This window comes from Salarias fasciatus, chromosome 7 (genome assembly GCF_902148845.1).
Source record: "Salarias fasciatus chromosome 7, fSalaFa1.1, whole genome shotgun sequence".
Lineage (NCBI taxonomy): Eukaryota > Metazoa > Chordata > Actinopteri > Blenniiformes > Blenniidae > Salarias > Salarias fasciatus.
The window spans coordinates 21,170,897-21,187,932 of record NC_043751.1 but is presented as its reverse complement, the minus strand read 5'-3'; the positions used below and the strand labels follow the sequence as shown (position 1 = coordinate 21,187,932).

The 17,036-nt window shown below is 41.7% G+C and overlaps 2 protein-coding genes and 1 long non-coding RNA gene across 4 annotated transcripts; 1 reads left to right on the top strand and 2 right to left on the bottom strand.

The window, feature by feature from the left end:
• Positions 1 to 148: 148 nt before the first annotated feature.
• On the top strand, positions 149 to 14,255 carry LOC115392246 (uncharacterized). The gene is made up of 3 exons (XR_003931829.1): positions 149 to 256; positions 13,768 to 13,889; positions 14,122 to 14,255. It is a non-coding gene; the product is annotated as an uncharacterized LOC115392246 (long non-coding RNA).
• Positions 288 to 5,426, bottom strand: tph1a (tryptophan hydroxylase 1 (tryptophan 5-monooxygenase) a). Its single transcript, XM_030096789.1, has 11 exons — positions 5,230 to 5,426; positions 3,368 to 3,502; positions 3,036 to 3,219; positions 2,835 to 2,935; positions 2,686 to 2,753; positions 2,408 to 2,604; positions 2,175 to 2,310; positions 1,959 to 2,085; positions 1,747 to 1,842; positions 1,360 to 1,493; positions 288 to 1,248 (listed from the first exon to the last, which is right to left on the bottom strand). The coding sequence occupies exons 1-11, from the start codon at positions 5,317 to 5,319 to the stop codon at positions 1,074 to 1,076; spliced, it is 1,443 nt and encodes a 480-aa protein (XP_029952649.1). The 5' UTR covers positions 5,320 to 5,426; the 3' UTR covers positions 288 to 1,073.
• On the bottom strand, positions 12,652 to 16,814 carry saal1 (serum amyloid A-like 1). Of its 2 annotated transcripts, none has more exons than XM_030096790.1 (13): positions 16,690 to 16,814; positions 15,715 to 15,914; positions 15,480 to 15,581; positions 15,190 to 15,273; positions 15,022 to 15,101; positions 14,874 to 14,933; positions 14,678 to 14,793; positions 14,136 to 14,301; positions 13,955 to 14,037; positions 13,674 to 13,859; positions 13,315 to 13,472; positions 13,138 to 13,230; positions 12,652 to 13,044 (listed from the first exon to the last, which is right to left on the bottom strand). In XM_030096790.1, exons 1-13 carry the CDS (start codon positions 16,691 to 16,693, stop codon positions 12,967 to 12,969), a joined length of 1,410 nt encoding a protein of 469 aa, XP_029952650.1. In that variant the 5' UTR covers positions 16,694 to 16,814; the 3' UTR covers positions 12,652 to 12,966. The 2 variants fall into 2 exon arrangements, with proteins under 2 accessions (XP_029952650.1, XP_029952651.1); XM_030096791.1 differs by having other exon boundaries at positions 15,715 to 15,910; positions 16,690 to 16,794.
• Positions 16,815 to 17,036: the final 222 nt, after the last annotated feature.

Here is a 17,036-nt window from a genome sequence, read left to right as displayed (position 1 = left end):
CAGTGGGATGCTCTTGTTTTCCCTGTTCTAGTGTGATTTGATCCTGTAGTAATGTAATGTTCAGGTCAGAGAAATGCTTATTCTTAAAACAACAAATTGAAATGGCAGAAACCCCAGACTTAACGTCAACATGATCTTTTCTTTCAGTCTTTGCTGTGGCTGCCCGGCGTCGATGGGATGAGCCACAGCATCATGTTGATGAATAAATATCTACAACTCCACTATTTTTGGGAAAACACAAAGAAGTTGTAAGTCAGTAAGTAGAGGCACAATTGACATGCTGCGAAGACACAGTGAATGCTTTTATTTTATGATTTATTTTCTCATACATTGTCTACTTTTTTGTCTACATTTTTTTACAGTAGAAAAATAACGTTTGGATTTTCAGAGTACTGTCGGTACACTCACTTCAAGCGGAGGTATTCAAAATCATGACTGAAAAATAAAATGCGTGCATGGACCAGATCTGTCATAATCAATCATGAAAGCATCTCTCTAACACTAGTCAACATTTTCATTCCCATAAATTCCCTCAACAGTACACAAAAAAACATGATACATACACCAAAAAGAATACAAACAAGGTACATATAATACATATCAATAAAGTGTGGAAGATTAAATACAAAGAAGATTAATTAAATGAGTTACAAAAAGCAAAGAAAAATCACAAGATCATATACATCAGCAGAGTTAACAACAGGAAGAATCAGCCATATAAGTGTTTGTAACAGTTGGATGTTTAAAAGTGTATTGAAATACCTTGAAAGTACATGAATTATTTGCAGTACAGAAGCTAATAGAATAGCATGAAGTTGTCCTCCGATTAAGCAGCATTTTGGGTTTGTGAAATTTACCAAAATTACAGGCTAAACACCACTAATGCACCTGCAAGTAACATAAGCGAATCACCAAACAATGGAGACGACAATGCACTTTGCCAAAAAGCGATGCACATTCATTGCACTGACAGAAGGGTGAAACAGGTAATAGCTGAACAGTGCAGGGAAATGACACAGCGAGCGCTGATGGCCTGTAGGCGGATGACTTCAAATGAATTGTGGGCGATCAGATCAGACACCCAGCTGTTTGTTCAGCCGGCTGAGCGCGTCACCGACGATGTCGAGCTCGTGTCGAAGCTCCTCCACCACGCTGTTGATGCTGGGAGTGTCTTTTAGCACGTCCACACTCTGGGTGTATGGATTGTACCGCACTGTGAAGGGACGCTTGATGGTCTTGGCAAACTCCCTGTTGAAAATACAAATCATCACTGAACATTCCTCACTGTGTACAAATTTCTGAGAGATCGTATTTATTCAACAAATAGTGAATGGATTAGTATTAAACAGTTAAGCGCACCTCATCTTGACCTTTGCCTCCTCAAAGCTGTCTGACACAAAGTAAACCTCCTGAAACGTTGTGATGATGCATTCCTGCTTGGATGTGATTTTTGGGTCAAATGGCATGATCCTTGAATTGCCGGAGAGTGCATGCTGTAAATGAGGTGCACAGTCCAAGTTAAAACACTGTCGCCACGTGCACGCTTCTTTTTTCAACAAAAGATTCTATCAGGGAGTAACAAGAAGCTTACCAACAAGAGACACATTTGATGGCTTAATTAGAAATATTTGAATAGGTTTACAGTTTTAAAGCCATATATTTTTCCATTGCATGAATGAAGATAGCAAATAAGGATTGATTGATTGTTAATTTGCTCTCTGTATGTACTTGTTAAAGCATGTTTACCTTCAGCTCACTGATGGATGACAGCAGTCCGGCCCCATATGCTCGCAGCTGCCCTTCTTGTTTGCATAGGCCAAACTCCACCGTGAAGAAATAGCACTGTAACAAGGTAGCAGGCAGATAACATGCATAATGTTAATGTGTGGTTCACTATATGAGATCCATTCAATAATCTTGGGTTTTTGTGTGAATCGGGCAATAGTTGAGATACTCACAGTGGCCAGTTTCTGAACAGAATCATCTGAGGCTCCTAGTGAAGCCAGACCAATCTCTTGAGAAAACTGAGCAAAGCTGGGCTCTGCCAGCAGCGGGACGTGACCCAGCAGCTCATGGCATGTGTCCCTATAATAAAAAAAAAAATCACTGTCAGTCCTGTAATCTTGATTAAACATTACTGCCACTCAATCTCATATCAAGGTGGAAATACTCACGGCTCAGGGGTGTACAAGGGGTCGGAGCTGTGCCGCACGTACTGGGTACAGTGGAAAACACGGAAGGCCAATCCGGCAAGGAAGTCACGTGGCGACAGGTAACCCGCTACAGGCCGGATCATAAATCCTGTACGTTCTGAAAACATATTCAGGTTGTTTATGAGTGATCACATCTAAACAGGTGAACATCCCTGTAGTTGAGATTTGAAAAGGACTGTGTTGAGGAAAATTACCCCTCAGGAAGCGTGAAACGTCTTCCAGCTGAGGGATGTTGTCCTCTCGACATTCACAATATTTGGACAACAGCGGCAAGTTCTTCAAATATTCCCGGCAGGCGTGGGTGGGATACAGCTTGTTGAGCTCCCTGTAGACAACTCCCCAAGTCTTCACCTCCTCCTCTGTGAACTCAATGCGTGGAATAGGATCCCCACTGCAGCAAGATAGAAAACTTATTTAGGTGAAGTTAAAAGTGTGTTTTCTAATCACTCAACTGAATATACACAAAACTTACTGTTTGTAAGCCATGGCCAGATCAGCAAAGTACTTTCGTCTTTTACGGTAGACATTGTCCTTGAAACCCTGATGGAGAAATGAATATATCAATTAAAATGCTTCAAACATTCTGCAAGTAGTAAGTGAACCAGCAGCCTGATAACGTACCGGATGGTCAGCGTCCAACTCAGAACCGTACATCAGGACACGATTTGCACACTTGTCCAGGTCTGAAATCTTCTTTGGGAACCAAGGTACATTGTACATGTCTGATCAGAGAAGGGAGTGATTAGCAGTTATTCTGGTGTATTAAAACACTGTTTCTGTAGCTTTTTTTTTTTTTTTTTTTTACATTTTCTGGTCTCTCACCTTCCTCTTGCAGGCAGGAGTTATCTGGAGGGTCCATGTCGACCACGTTTACATGCTTTCGCAGCAGCTGAATGATCTCATTCAGTTGTTCGTGGTTGCTGTCACAGTCCACATAAATTTCAAACTCAGAGTTGCGCCTTTTGGATTTTCTAGACTCTATGTGAACAAGGTTCACATGATTTTCCTGCAAGATATAAAAGCACCATGTTAGTGTTATCTGAAGGAGTTGAAGAAACACACACGTTTATCATGATGCTATGAGTACAGAAGGATAGTCTGTAACGCAACAATGGTATACTGCATAGCAGAGGGGTGAACTCTCTAACCGTTACCTGGAAGAGTTTAAGTGCCTTCACTAGTCCTCCAACTTCATTCTTCAGGGAGAAGATGATTGTTGCTCTCTCTTTCTCGGATGTATTTTTCTTTTCTGTGTTCTCTTCGATTTTTGTGAAGGTTGATTTGTTTATCTGGGAACAGCAATTGAAAACAGATTGAGGATTAATACGTGAACACACAACTTGTAATCAGTTAAGAGCATTCAGGTACACAAAAAAAATCTTTGGGGGTCTGGATTTCGTGAGCAGTGAGAGTAAACAAGTTTTCCACTGTGAAAGAAAAATGAACTGTTTCATCAACAAACGCAGTTTAGGACACTCGGACTGAGATTCGAGCGCGCGGCAGGCTCGCAGTCCAGATCAGCACCTCGGACAGCGCTCTCACGTTGACGCGTGTCTGCACGCGCTGCACACGCCAGGGGAAAATGACTGTAATCCTGCTCCAGATTTTAAGAGGGAGGACTTTAACATGACGGCACGCGTCGAGTGTGTGAAGCCAGTGTGTTTTAACTGGCTTATAGCCCTCTGACCTGTAACACGCAACGAACTGAGACACCACGCACAAATATACACAACTGTATTTACAGTTTAACGCGTAAAACGCACGCGCGAAGACGCGATTTAGCAGAAGGCCGCTCAGTTAAATTAATCTAAGAGACTTCCTACCATATTTCGCCCTTTGAGCATGCAGACCGCACAGCAGAGCAGTTGTCGCTGCAGCCTCGTTGGGATCCCTGAATGCATTCGTGCGTGCGCTGGATCAGGACGTTGGCTGGGGTCAACTCTTTGCGTCTCGGTTTAACGAAGATGAACTTGTCTCTGTCTCAAGGAATCGCCTTACAGCAATCTCCTTTAGAGAGCGGGGAAGCCTATTATTAGCTCCCTGCACGGTGAAATCCGACCAGACATTAGGCAGCCTTTAATCGGCGCCGCGCGCACGTGGGGTGATTTGATGTCCTATATTATGTTGTTTGTTAAAGCTGTCTCGATTTAAGTGGCGCGAAGCACACGTGTCTGAGATGAAAACACAAAGTGATTCGGTCAAATTATTCTAATTATGTGTTAACTTTGTGTTTTGAACTTATTTTTCGTCGTGTTTATTCATTATTCACATTTAGTTGTTTTATTTTATTTTTTCGGCAGCTGTGTTATATGTCCAACTCGAAGTATCCGCACACTGTTAATCCAGTCAGAGACTTGAGTCATAATATTTGCACATTTGCTTTACAAATACATCGTTTTATGCGCGTTATTTGAATTGTAGTTTAAATTGTATACTTCATTAACATTATACTTTTTTATTTTTGTAAACTTCATAATTAAAATCCACCTAATACTTTCTCTCTCATTTAATCCAAACTATGCGCTTAGCTAAAATTCAGCAAATGTTTCTCCAGTATATTAGGAGTAATTATTCTTTTTTCTGTGCGTCTGTTGAAGACATTAGACACAGGCATGTCTTTTGTCATTTACAACATAAAGGTGTGAGAGATTAAATAAAAGCTGTGCGATAACGACATTTTTATCACATAAAATTTGGAGATATCTCTTTCCTTTAACCCTCTTAACCCGTTGACGTAAATTGGCTTAAAAATTAATCTGCACTGACGACAAAGTGAAAGCTTATTGAGAAAGATAACCGGACCGATCTCCGCACCTCTGTCCAAAAACAAATTCAAGGAGATCCGATCACATGCAAATAAATACCTCTTTACAATAAAGTCACATATTAATCTTAACTGTAGGAAAATACAACTTCGCAGCATGTCCCCGTTGTTGTTTGTGATAAAAGAATAAACTTGTTAAAAATCCAAATGTTCTTTTTTTCCGGTCGTTTTGCCGATAAAAGCTCTTCTTACCTCGTTGTTGAGTAGTTTTTCTTCAAAGCCAATGTTCATGGAGTCAAACGACCTTCCTCTGCGTGGTCCCTCGATTTTGTTGGAGTACATGTTAATTTGCAGCTGTTTTTATTCCCTCTTTAAAACCCTCTAATCTGGTTTGACGCAGCTGATTAATGTTCTCCAGGGTAAAAGTGGGTTGTCTACCCCGAGAAGCAGCGCTCATTGCTATTTAACCACTCACAGAAACAGGAGGGGGCAATAATCTCACCCACAGCAGCAAATGGAAAAAGAGCAGCACCGCCCACGACATGAAGGGGAAAAGGTTTCCTGAGACTTCACTTAAAGGCCTGAAGCAGCTGCAGTAAACTCAATCACAAATTCAGATTATATTTAGGGAATAAGATGAAATGCTGAACATTGAGATGGATGCTGCTGATTTACCTCTTTTGCTTTGGCAGAGCATTTCTCTCTCCCAGTCTTGAATTTAACATCGAATTATTTGACAATATCAAGAAGTAGTCATATAAATATGAAGCTTTTTTTTCTCTTTTAACAGAAAATCCAGTGGCATGGTTAATTTAGAGCTTTAGAGATAAAATGGTAATATGTATAGTGTTATTTTATTTCGTTTTATCCATTTCAATCAATCTTATTATGTTTAAATTACATCTAAGTGTGTTTATTTATAATGATTATGTCTTGAAGGTATTAGATTTCTGATTTCTTTTTCTGCAGAGGTGTTTTGTTCTCCATATTTAGTATTAGTATTTGAATGACTGTCCTATAAGGGGTTAAAGAGACAAGGTCAAGGTTTAAGAGGATTCAAGTGTAGCCCACCTGACTTCATTGTAGAGATCCAAACCTGCCCCCTTTTTAAAATCCACCCTATGCACTGTAAGCACCTCAGGGTTGCCGTGCTGCAGCAGACAGGGGTAATCTACATTCTCTTCTTTCCTAAATGGCGGTCACGTTTTAATAAGATGAAGACAATCAGTCCAAAAGGTTTCAGAAGCCTTTGCAAGCAGAGTCAAGATGAGGGAGCAGCGAAAAACCTCATTACTTCAAACAGATCACTAAGCTTTAGTCACCTTACCGGCTGGACAGGTGAGATATCTCAGTCCATCATCCCCTCACAGACGTTGATGCATGTGGCTGATGCACATGCTGTTTGGCTCAGGTGGTCCTGGCCTGTGTCACTCGTGATCTGGACTGATGCTTTACACAACCCAGGAGGCAGTGAAGGGAACTTCCCCTCCCGACAAACTGAAGCCAGATCTGCTCTCAGATCTGCTCTCAGACCGTGGCACCGACCAGCTGGCAAAGCATCACAGGAAAAACCAGACATTCGCTTAAAGGAGTAGTTCGCCGCTTATTTTGTTGGACGCCCGTCTGTTCCGCCGATGGGTTTAGCTCACAAACACATCTGTGTTTTTTGGGGTTTTTTTTCTGAAAGAGGAGTCTGAAATCGTGAGCTTCACCCGACGTTCGATCAGAAGAGCAAGAGCGAACTCGGTGATCTGGTTGCTATCTTAAGCTCCTTATCATTTCCACCTACGTAAACCAAGAATTTCCGCTTCAGGGTGCAAACACAATATACATTGCCTGAGCAACAAAACAAAACAACGGAACAGGGAATTATTTACGCAGCTGAAGGATTTACGTGGAAGAAGTAGTACATCCCATGACGCCACACGTCATGTTGAGCGTCAGAATTCAAAACATGTTATTTCTGCAGTGAGCTGAACCAGAAATGTAAATAAACACATTTGGACATTATATATTTGCCATTTGAATATACCTGTTCATTAAAAATACATAAAGAATTCAGAATTTACCAAACTGACTTCCCAAAGCTCTAATTTCATCATCCATTTTTTTTTTTTGATAACATTTCTAAATTTTGACTTATTAAGTCATGTGTTCTGTTCTGAGAGAAGAGACAAAGCTCACTGAATGACATATAGGTGCTGTTGTTCAGAATTTATGAATACGATGTATTTTAATATCTCCAAGTCACAGCAGGGAGCTTCACAGCTCTTCCACATGCATTTTACCATCATCACTTTAAAACTGTAGATGCTGTAGTGTTTCTTTGTTGCTTGAGTCTTCGCCATACAGTTAGAGAAAGATGCTCCTTAAATTTCAGGCTGCGTTTGTCTGTAGCTGTACAAATAGCTAGCCTTCTGTCTGCATGCTTCCAGTCAGGGTTATTACTACAGATTATGCTCTTTTCAATACCTCGGGTCTCCTGCATCCTCCCTCCTCACACCAGTCACCTGCATGCATGTCGTCCGTCAATGCGTCTGTCAGTCTCCTCTCTGGTCTTCCTCTTCTCAGATGGCAGCTTCACACTTAACGTCAGGTTTTTGTTTTTGTTTTTCATACATAGATGTCAGCTCTCCTACTTACATGGTCAAATCATGTCAACCTCTTGTTATCATTTTCCAACCAAAAAGTCCAACGTGATCTGTCTCTCTCTCTCCAATGTGGTAATCTTTAATCTGAGAACCTAAAAGCTCGATCTGAGTGAAAACCGAAATCCCGCTGCTTCCAGCTCAGATTCCTGGATTTTTATTCCAAATTATGAGGCGTTTTAATGTTTTCTTAGATGCTTTGAGCTCAGTAAGAAGATTTTTTGATAGTCGTCAAAAAAGAGCGTGAATAAGACATTTTATTATCCAGATCTTTCAGCTGTCTCACTGTGTGTGTCTGTTTATGGGTAATTAGCATATTAGGAAATGTTTCCCAAAGCGACGAGATTCTTCAAAATCCCAGCATTTAAACAACTCCATGAATAATTTCCCACAGTATATTATATAAAATGTTAAATATTTAGTATGCTAGGTGCAAAATAAATATTTTGTAGTTCATTTTTTTAGACATGTTTGATAAATGTACCAAAAATGATGAAATGATGGTTCCTTAAAAAAAATGCAAATAAACTAACAAGAAAAAAAAAACTCCTGACTAAGCTGCAGCTTTTTTTCACAGTGAAACTAAAACCTGAGTTAAAAATAACAGACTTAGTTGTGTTTTTTCTTGCAGCTGCTGATAAGACTCTTAATGCCTCAGATACTCACACATCCCATGACTGTAACCTAACCTACTTTTGAAGACCCCCACCGTGGGAAGCCGTCTGAAAGCTGAGCAGCTGTCCAGGTACGATAAGTGTCTACCAATACCGAATTGACTCCTTTATCTGAAGAACACAGAATGACTTCTGACATTTTTGAACAAGCTCACCTTCAGGAAGTTTGAGACAGACGAGTGATTGTGTAAGAGCCAGTCTGTCCCAGTTCTGTTCACTTCAATCAGAGGGATTTACTCGTGTCTGAGCATCAAGCTACAAGAGATCTCACTGGCTAATCTCACCCATGGCACTGAGAAACTGCCCAACAGGAGCATTAGACATGCCACCTGCTGATGCACTGTCTGACCCTTCCTAAGTGCTGAGATATTGAAATAGATTCAGATATTTTTCTGTTAAAAACACTCAACAAATATGCAACAGCCAATCAATGCAGACAAAACTCACTAAAGGGTTTAAAGCAATAATGCAGGAATCATAGTTTATTGTGCAGTAATTGTCATTGACTTGAGACGACCATGCACAAGACCCAACATACAGCACTGTGAAAAGCATTTAAGCGATGGCCTGGAGGTTAGAGAAGTGACCCAGGTTTCTATCCAACTGCCAATACATTACCGCTGTGGGTCTGTAGACACATTTCATTGACTCTCCAGTAGCGACAGCCAAATGCTCACATTACAGTAGGTACAGTAAATCTTCAGAATTGTCTAATTGACATAATGAATACATCCATCCATTTTTTTAAAGCTCTTTATCTGGTTCAGGTCGCCAGACGACTTCTGCAGAAGTTTCTTTAAAAACCTTGTGCTTAGATGTGATGTAGACTTGAAGGCAAAGGATGATCACACCAAATACTGACTTATTTCATTTTTAATTCACTTTGCAGTTTACATTATATGGATCAAATAAACTATTACGACCAGTCAAATACTTTGGCACAGTAGTACATTTCACAACAAACACTAAATGCTCTCTGTTGCTTTTGTACTCTTGAATCTTACCATAGACTTCATATTTGTATTAAATATCGATTGCAATATGAGAGTTTGTTTCTAAATAAGCAATCTTGTGTCTTATCTAAACTTTAATCGTACAGATTTCTGGATTTTATATTTCCTTTGCTGCCAGTGGCTCTTCTTCGTGAGGATGCCTGTCCTACCTTCGTATCTACCTGATTATCATCACAGTGTTTGGATTTCCAGAAATTCAAGGTCTTCTAAAAGCAGTTCATCAATAGAATTCCTGTCTTTTCCTGAACCCGAGCCTTGTTTGAACCGCTGACTAATCGGGCCAGTGAATGGTCTGCTTACGTGCACTTCCTGCCGTCTCCTTAATTAGCTCCGATTCTTTCATTGCAGAACAAACAGCAGCATATGCCACGTGGTGACAGGCGTCAGCGTACACAAGAATAGGACAGAGTTGCACCCGTACACACCTGCTGCAGCCAAGAGAGGTGCGTTATACAAGATGCAAAGAACTACACTTTAAAAAGACCATCCCTCAAAGCAGTGTACCTTTTCATTTGGAAACTGTTTCTTTCTGATGCTCCATGATTCATTAGTTCTGATCCTGTACGGATGGAGTTTTTTTTTATTTATTATGCAGGCTGGCATTCATTTAGCATGAATTCCAGAAAGCTATTTTCTTTCATACAGGGGATTTAAAATATCGCATTCTTTGCTCAGCAAGGTTGTGTTTCTATGAAACTGAATGCCTTCATCTGTAAGATATCAGACACCCAGTTTGTAAAATATAAGGCGTATTACTATACTGTGCAAAAATACATGTATTTTTGCATCTGTATATTTGTGAGTATGTCATATTTTAAATAATTCTTACTACTGACCATTACTACTATCTCGTTTATTGTTACAATATTCTATCGAGTGTGCTGGTTGAGGAAGCAGAACAGTAATTGTCAGTGCAAATATCAGGATGCGGATGTTGGTTTTTACGCTTAAAGGTCGGTGTCTTTGACGTCCAGGCAAAGCGTTCGGGAAACGTCTCATTGTGACTCTGTTGACATGAGATAGAAGCCGGGGGAGCTCAGGATATGAGCCGAAGCAACCGCTTCTACTGGCCACACACCTTGACCGGGCGGCTGGGAATACGCTGTTCCTTGGAATCAAAAGAGCGAACGCGACACTGCACACGCTTTCTTCGCTCGTTTATTATCACGCCTGTTCACCCAGCGACAGCTACAGCAGCAGGGTCAGAGGTCGTTCCATCTTCTGGTGAAAGGTCATTCCACACGTTTGGGTATGACACAGGAAATGTGCCGTCTTCGGGAGATTTTTTTGCCGCTGATGTGCAGTGACAAACACTCATTCAGTGACAAACACTATATAAACTATAGTTGATGTTCCTCGTCGACCACTCTGACCGGATGTAAATTTTCTCTTGAACGTGACTCAAAAATAGAAGACGTTTCACTGTAAATGTCAAGTTATTTAAGAGAACACTGAATTGTGCGGGCAGAGTTCAACAGACAGCTAAATAACTGGCATCCGGCATCAGCGTCAGACGAACCTGACATGCCTCGGCGCCAACGATGTCCATAATGAAGCAAACACACCAGGAGCCCCTCGCTGTGTGGTGCTCATGGAGTCAGATCATATTAAGCCGTCAGTGAGACTGGCAGGCTGAAAATGAAGTTTGTCAGGGCAGCAGGAAGCATCTGGGCTTCATCCTGATCTCTTTGACATGACACGCCCGAGAGCGGGGCCTGAAGACAGGAGCAGCCTTAAAGGCCAAGCCGCGATTGCATCATAAACATTTCCAACGTAAACGCAACGTGACTCGCACATCAAGGCATTGTTCACCTATGTGTGCATTAAGGGTCCAGTCCAAGCCCGCATTGTGTCTGTGGACAGCGTCCTTTAAAAGACTGGGCCTTTTTTTCCCCCCATAGGGTGATCTCCGTCCTGTGTACACTCAGACCATCTGAGGATTTCCATTAGAAAGAGTGTTCTACATATCAATCCAAGCTTTAATTAAAAAGCTGCTATATTCAGGGAGCCTTCGTAAGCTCGCTGGAAATGCGCAGGTTGTCCTCCTCTTCTCCATGAGTGGGCGAAATGGCACATTTGGAAACCAAATGAGTTTATTGTTGCCAGGCTTGAGCCTTTCATCTGAATTTATTGTCCTCACCGAGTGACTGTCACCCTCTGGTAAACACTTGGCTCTGTCATCAGCATTAGCACCATTACTCACATGCTTGACAAGGTGGCTCAATGCGCAATCAAATGCAATCCTATGTTGCGCAGAGATTTAGATAAAATAGCCCCGAGAGTTAAAATCCAAGTATTTAATGTAGAAAAGCGTTCATTGTAGCCTGTTAGATCAAGTGGGTGTGTGAACATTCAAAAAAATTCTGAAGTGCACGTTATCTGGGTTTAGACAGGATGCTCATTGATACAGGCTTCCAGTAGCTGCTGTTCAGAGCTGCAGATTGTTCTGGCAACAATTCTGAACAAATTTTCTTATAGATCATCTTAAGTTAAGCTATGTTGTCAGGCTAACGACAGTCAACAGCTCTACTGGATTCATTCATTCAGGCCCAGGACCTTCTCACCATGGAGGCTTCCTACCTGCTCACACACTGCTGTGCAGCAGCATCCCTGACTCCAGCCAAGCAATCATCACAAGTCAGCCGGCTGTACTGTATTGATCACTGTGGAACAAAACGTTCACCCGAACTGAACCAGCCAGGTGGAAGTCAGGACTGCTGGAAGCCAAGTCTCTGACAAAGTCCACTCTTCAAAGGCCGGTGCTGCCGTCATGGAGGATGAAATTTAGTCCCACTCTGTGGAACTGCAGAGAGAGGGTTGGTTGCTACTGTTTGTAGAATGATTTATCTGCATTGAGATAGAGAATCTGGACCCATCATGATGCCCATGGAGTTACTGGAATCTCAAAAGATCTTACAATGACAGCAAATTAAATACATTTTTCGAATAGCGGCCTACATATTTAACTCTGTTCTTTACACAAACGTGGCACTATTCAAAAGAACAGTGAACAGATTTTCCAGTGGTGTTAAATTCATTGCCAGGAAAAATTCTAACAAGCAAACAGTTTTTCCTTTTCTAGCACCTCTGCAACTGTTCAATAAATCATGCAGTTGTCTACATTTGTGACTTACATGCAGACCAAATGACAGTTTATGACTAATTACAGGGAAAGAAAATTTTAATGTTTTCCTGCTACTTAGTGTTAGAATTTAATTTTGTAAATACCAAAGAAAGAAGGACCAGAGAGGATTGTGCTTTATACACGAGTGTTTTGGGAACAGATGAGCAAATTTCTGTTCAGACTTAGGTTTGAATCGGTTGTTTTTGCCCTTGACCTGAAATCGATCCCTCCGCCCATGAGAATAACGGTCCATCGGAACTTAATGGGACAGATTATCTTTAATGAAAGGCTGCTGGTAACTCAATACAAAAATAGTACTTTGAAAACAAATACAAACACAACTTTATTTTTACGAACTTCAGTTAGGAGCAGCAGTTTGGAAGTGAGTGACGCCTTTTGTTCAGCTGTCTTTCCAGTGGAAATGCAAATAGTCTGAGCCGAGGCAGGATCGCTGGAGATGAAATACAGGCAGCTATAAAAAGCACAATTGAGAGTCTGAATGAGTGCTGAACACTGATCTGGAGGATGCCTCAGACAGGAAACTGTCTCTTCAACACATCTGCCAACTGGGGATCAGCCTCTGACAACATGGCCTGCAGGTGCTGAAGCTGAAGCAGAGGAAGAAGGAAAGGATGGAAAAACGATGTTAATTTTCCACAGGCGCTTTAACTTTTAAATAGACTCCCGATTTATTAACTTACTGAGGTGTTGAACTCTGGAAGTAAACTTGCTGCAGCTGTGAGACAAGTTTTCTCTGTCAGGTAACCTTGCTTTACCAAATCTACAACTGTGTCCTGCAAACCAAAAAACACTGTTAACTCAGAACAATGGTCAGCATTAATGAAATCTTATCTGGTTTAAACAGTAAGACACATTACCTTGGGAATGTTACTGCAGAGGTGAGCTAAAAACTCAGCTGTGATCTCTGCAAGGGTTTGAAGCTGTTCGTCGTTTGCATCCTCTTCGTTCGTGTTGCTTTCTTTGCACTCGGTGTGGTACTGGCACACACGTAGGAGGGTCCCGATAAGAGGCAGCACTGGAGACAGACACACAGTGCATCCACAACATAGTAAATTATCTTATATGGCTAAATATGAAAATTCATCCCAGCATATTCTCAATAGATAATGTCCTGAAGGTGTCCTCTTTTGATGCGTGGTGCGAATGCACAGCAATCACATGTTCAGCAGCACTGGGAACAGTTTGTACGTTATAAAAGAAAAGAAAGAAAACTTACACATGTTACTCCCGTTGCATTTTTGATCCTGACATTTATAAAGAGCCTGCAGCACCGCAAATGACTGAAGCAAAATGCTCTTCTGTTCATGCAGAACAACCGGAGGATCGCTTGGCTGACAGAGCTCCTCGCACACAACGCCACTGACGAAGTCCCACACCAGCTTAGCCGGTCCGTTCGGGGAAGCTACAGGAAACAATAACCAATTTTTATATTGTGAGCACACTGTGGTAAACAGTTTCACTGTACACAGCTGATGAAGCTTCAACAGCTGATCTCACCAAAGACTTGCATGCCTTCGTCTATAGTGGTGAGGAGATGGAGGATGTGAAGATAAACCTCTACGCTGTTCAGATTCTCCGATCTGTGAAAACAAAGTGGCGTCACTTTCATCTTCAAAATCGGGCCACTAAAATATGTGAAACTGAAACGAACGTTTCTCATTCAGTTTCAGATTCCGACCTCAGCTGCTTGGCTGCTTCAAGAAGGCACAAGGTCACGTCCAGATGGCTTTCGCTCTCGCCCTCCTTCTCCTCGCTCGGCTGAGCCGTGATCCAGGCCTTCATCAGCTCTTCATCCAAGTCAAACAGTTTGTCCACCAGCTCTCCCACCCTCTCAAGCAGGTCAGCTGTGAAACACATGACTTTCTTAAACCCCTTGTTGTTCTCGGGTTAGTCACCAGCCTGTGATAATCCATCGACAAATACTCCTCTGAATTCAAAAATAGCTACATTATTCCAAAATTATTTTGTTATAATTAACAACACAAAGTGTAAACATGTTGCGAAGGGATTGATAGATATGATGGTGGTGAAAAGGTGCAACACAGACAGGATTAATAATATTATGCACCATGTCAAAAGTCAAAACAAACTGTTCCAGTTTGAACCAGAAATAAAAAAATGCTCATGGAAAGGTTTGATAACACCTCTGTAATGAAAAGAATGAACTAAAGGTTAATGTTGGAGTGTAAGCGTTATGGAACGATGAAAAAGAAACAATACTGTTGGTAGAGCTGCACATGATGAAGCAAAGGTTGGTGCGCACAGATGTGTGCTGCCGTATCCTCTGAAGCCACAGCGAGCAGACGTCTTTCTGAGAAACGCAGGTCAGCAGCAATCTGTAAACGCCGTTAAAAAAGATGAATATTTCAGTTTTAGTCCAAACGTGTGAACTGTTTGATAGAAATGCAACTGTCACCTGCTTGTTTCCAGAATTGTGGGAGGATCTGTGTCCCCAAGGAGCAGCAGCAGCACAGAACTGTGGACGCACAGGGTGTTGCATGAACAACAGATGACTCATAACAGCATCTTTTAGAGAACAAATGGAAATCGTGACTCTCACTCACCCCAAGTCTTCATTTTGACTGAGAGTTGCACAAGTTTCGGGAAAACATGCAATGTTCCCAAGGATTCCTACACTGATTTCCTAGAACCAGAGAAAAACATGAAACTGAATTTTCAGACATTCTTTATATTCTGGTGCACAATCTGTGAAACTGGAAGATTGGACTCACTGTGAGACGTGGGCAACGAGATTTGGCTATCACTCCAAGAAGAATGTCTGTGGCTTTAAACTCCTGCAGAAAACCAGCCACATCCTACACAAAGGCAATTTAAAAATCAGTTCATGAGCACGTAACATGGCTTCAGTGATGAGTAAGGTGTTAATAGAACAGATCATCTATTTGGGTTTCATAGAACAATTTTTTTTTTCAAGTCCAATTCTATTTCCCTTTGTGAATAAAATTTTAAAACAGCAGGAACACAGTAGATCACTCAACATGCACCAAAGATGAGACTCTACCTTATCCATCGCCATGTCCCAGACTTTACATAGATCCCCCTCATCATCATCAGAAAGCTCCATCTGTCCATCAGGGTTTTCTTCTGACTGCTCTGTGACCATCTACAAGACACAATTTTGGAGATATGCATCACACTCAACTGCCAGTTCCCTGCAGAATGTACAAATCAGTAAATGCATGACTGAAGTTTTCAACAAAACTCCTCAAATATCACACATGAAAGAGGCTGCCTACATGGATAAGACGAGTAAGGGTGCTGAAAAGCCAGTGTTTGCTGTAAACTGTGTCTCCGATGGCATCCAGGTCTTCTTCCTCCACTCCGCCGGATGCGTCCGGGGGCGGCGACGGGTTGCGATCCATTACAGGCGACTCTGATCCAGTTGGGGATGAGGAGATCTCTTTTCCCTCTTGCTCGGGCCCCTCAACACTGCTGTCTGAGGGGAATAAATAAAGTACAGTCGGTCCAACTCTTAGTAACATCAGCGATCAGTCAACAAGTGTCCTCAAAGTGGAAGTGTCTGAAGCACGGGAAATGTGTAGGTGAAAGGACATGATTGAGTTTAACAATGACAAGTCGTCATAATGAAAACTGATGATATCTGAAGGAATCTAGTTTGAATGAAACAGTTGAAACTTTATAATGTTAAATACTATATCGTGATTAGTATTGGTGTGTGTGGGTGTGGGTTGTCTGTATTTCTGGCTACTGAAACCAAGCAATTTCCTGTAAAGCAGAGGTGTCAGGCTCAGATCCTGGAGGGCTGCAGCTCTGCATGTTTTCCATGTCTCCCTTCTTCAACACACCTCAATCTCATGAGATTCACCTCAAAGTTCAAGGAGACACGGAAAAGAATCAAGAAAACGTATCCTATTCTATAATGTGCTTAAGTGTGTAATTTTGTATGATTATTTGCTTTATGCTTTGTCTGAAGATGGACTTGTCCAGAAACATCATGTAGTTTTACCAGGAACAAAGTCGTAAGTTTGCTCATATGAAGCAACATAGACTGCTTTATAAAAATAAAAAAAGAAACTCGTGAGTCTCGTCCAGCTCATCAGAAAAGAATTCTAAAGATAAATAATATATTTCAGTGTATCGGTTAGCTGTGACACACCGGCAGCAGTTGAACCATCCAAACTGTGCAGCGACCAGCTGGAAGTCGGTTAAAAGATGACTTTTTGTCTCGCGGCGGCAGCATGTCCACTCACCCATGGTGCAGAGACTCTCCGGTCGGGATCAGACGGTAGATCAGCGCATGTTTTTGACTCTAGACTAGAGCTTCACAGCAACATTTCAAACCAAGCCTCCATTTGGCATCGATGCTCAGCTGCGCATGCGCCGATCAGACACTTGCGGCTGCGCAGTAGACCTGTGTTAAATCTGAAGTTGCAGCCCACAGTGCCCTCTGCAGGACACATCCGGAACTGCAGGCGCTCAAGACGGAAAAGCAGTGAAGAAAATATGAACTGCTCTCTCTCGCTCTTCCCTCTCTGTACAAAATAAAGTTTAAAAGTCTTAGATGTATCAACATTTCGAGCAAAGCATGCTACCCTGT

Coding starts and splice junctions, on each gene's coding strand:
- saal1 (XM_030096790.1), bottom strand. Junction 15,274..15,479: donor GGGACATGGCGATGGATAAG/GTAGAGTCTCAT, acceptor GCCTTTGTGTAG/GATGTGGCTGGTTTTCTGCA. Junction 14,794..14,873: donor ACAATTCTGGAAACAAGCAG/GTGACAGTTGCA, acceptor CGGCGTTTACAG/ATTGCTGCTGACCTGCGTTT.
- tph1a (XM_030096789.1), bottom strand. CDS start 5,319: ATGTACTCCAACAAAATCGAGGGACCACGCAGAGGAAGGTCGTTTGAC. Junction 2,605..2,685: donor CTGGCCATGGCTTACAAACA/GTAAGTTTTGTG, acceptor ATCTTGCTGCAG/TGGGGATCCTATTCCACGCA. Junction 2,311..2,407: donor CGTTTCACGCTTCCTGAGGG/GTAATTTTCCTC, acceptor ATATGTTTTCAG/AACGTACAGGATTTATGATC.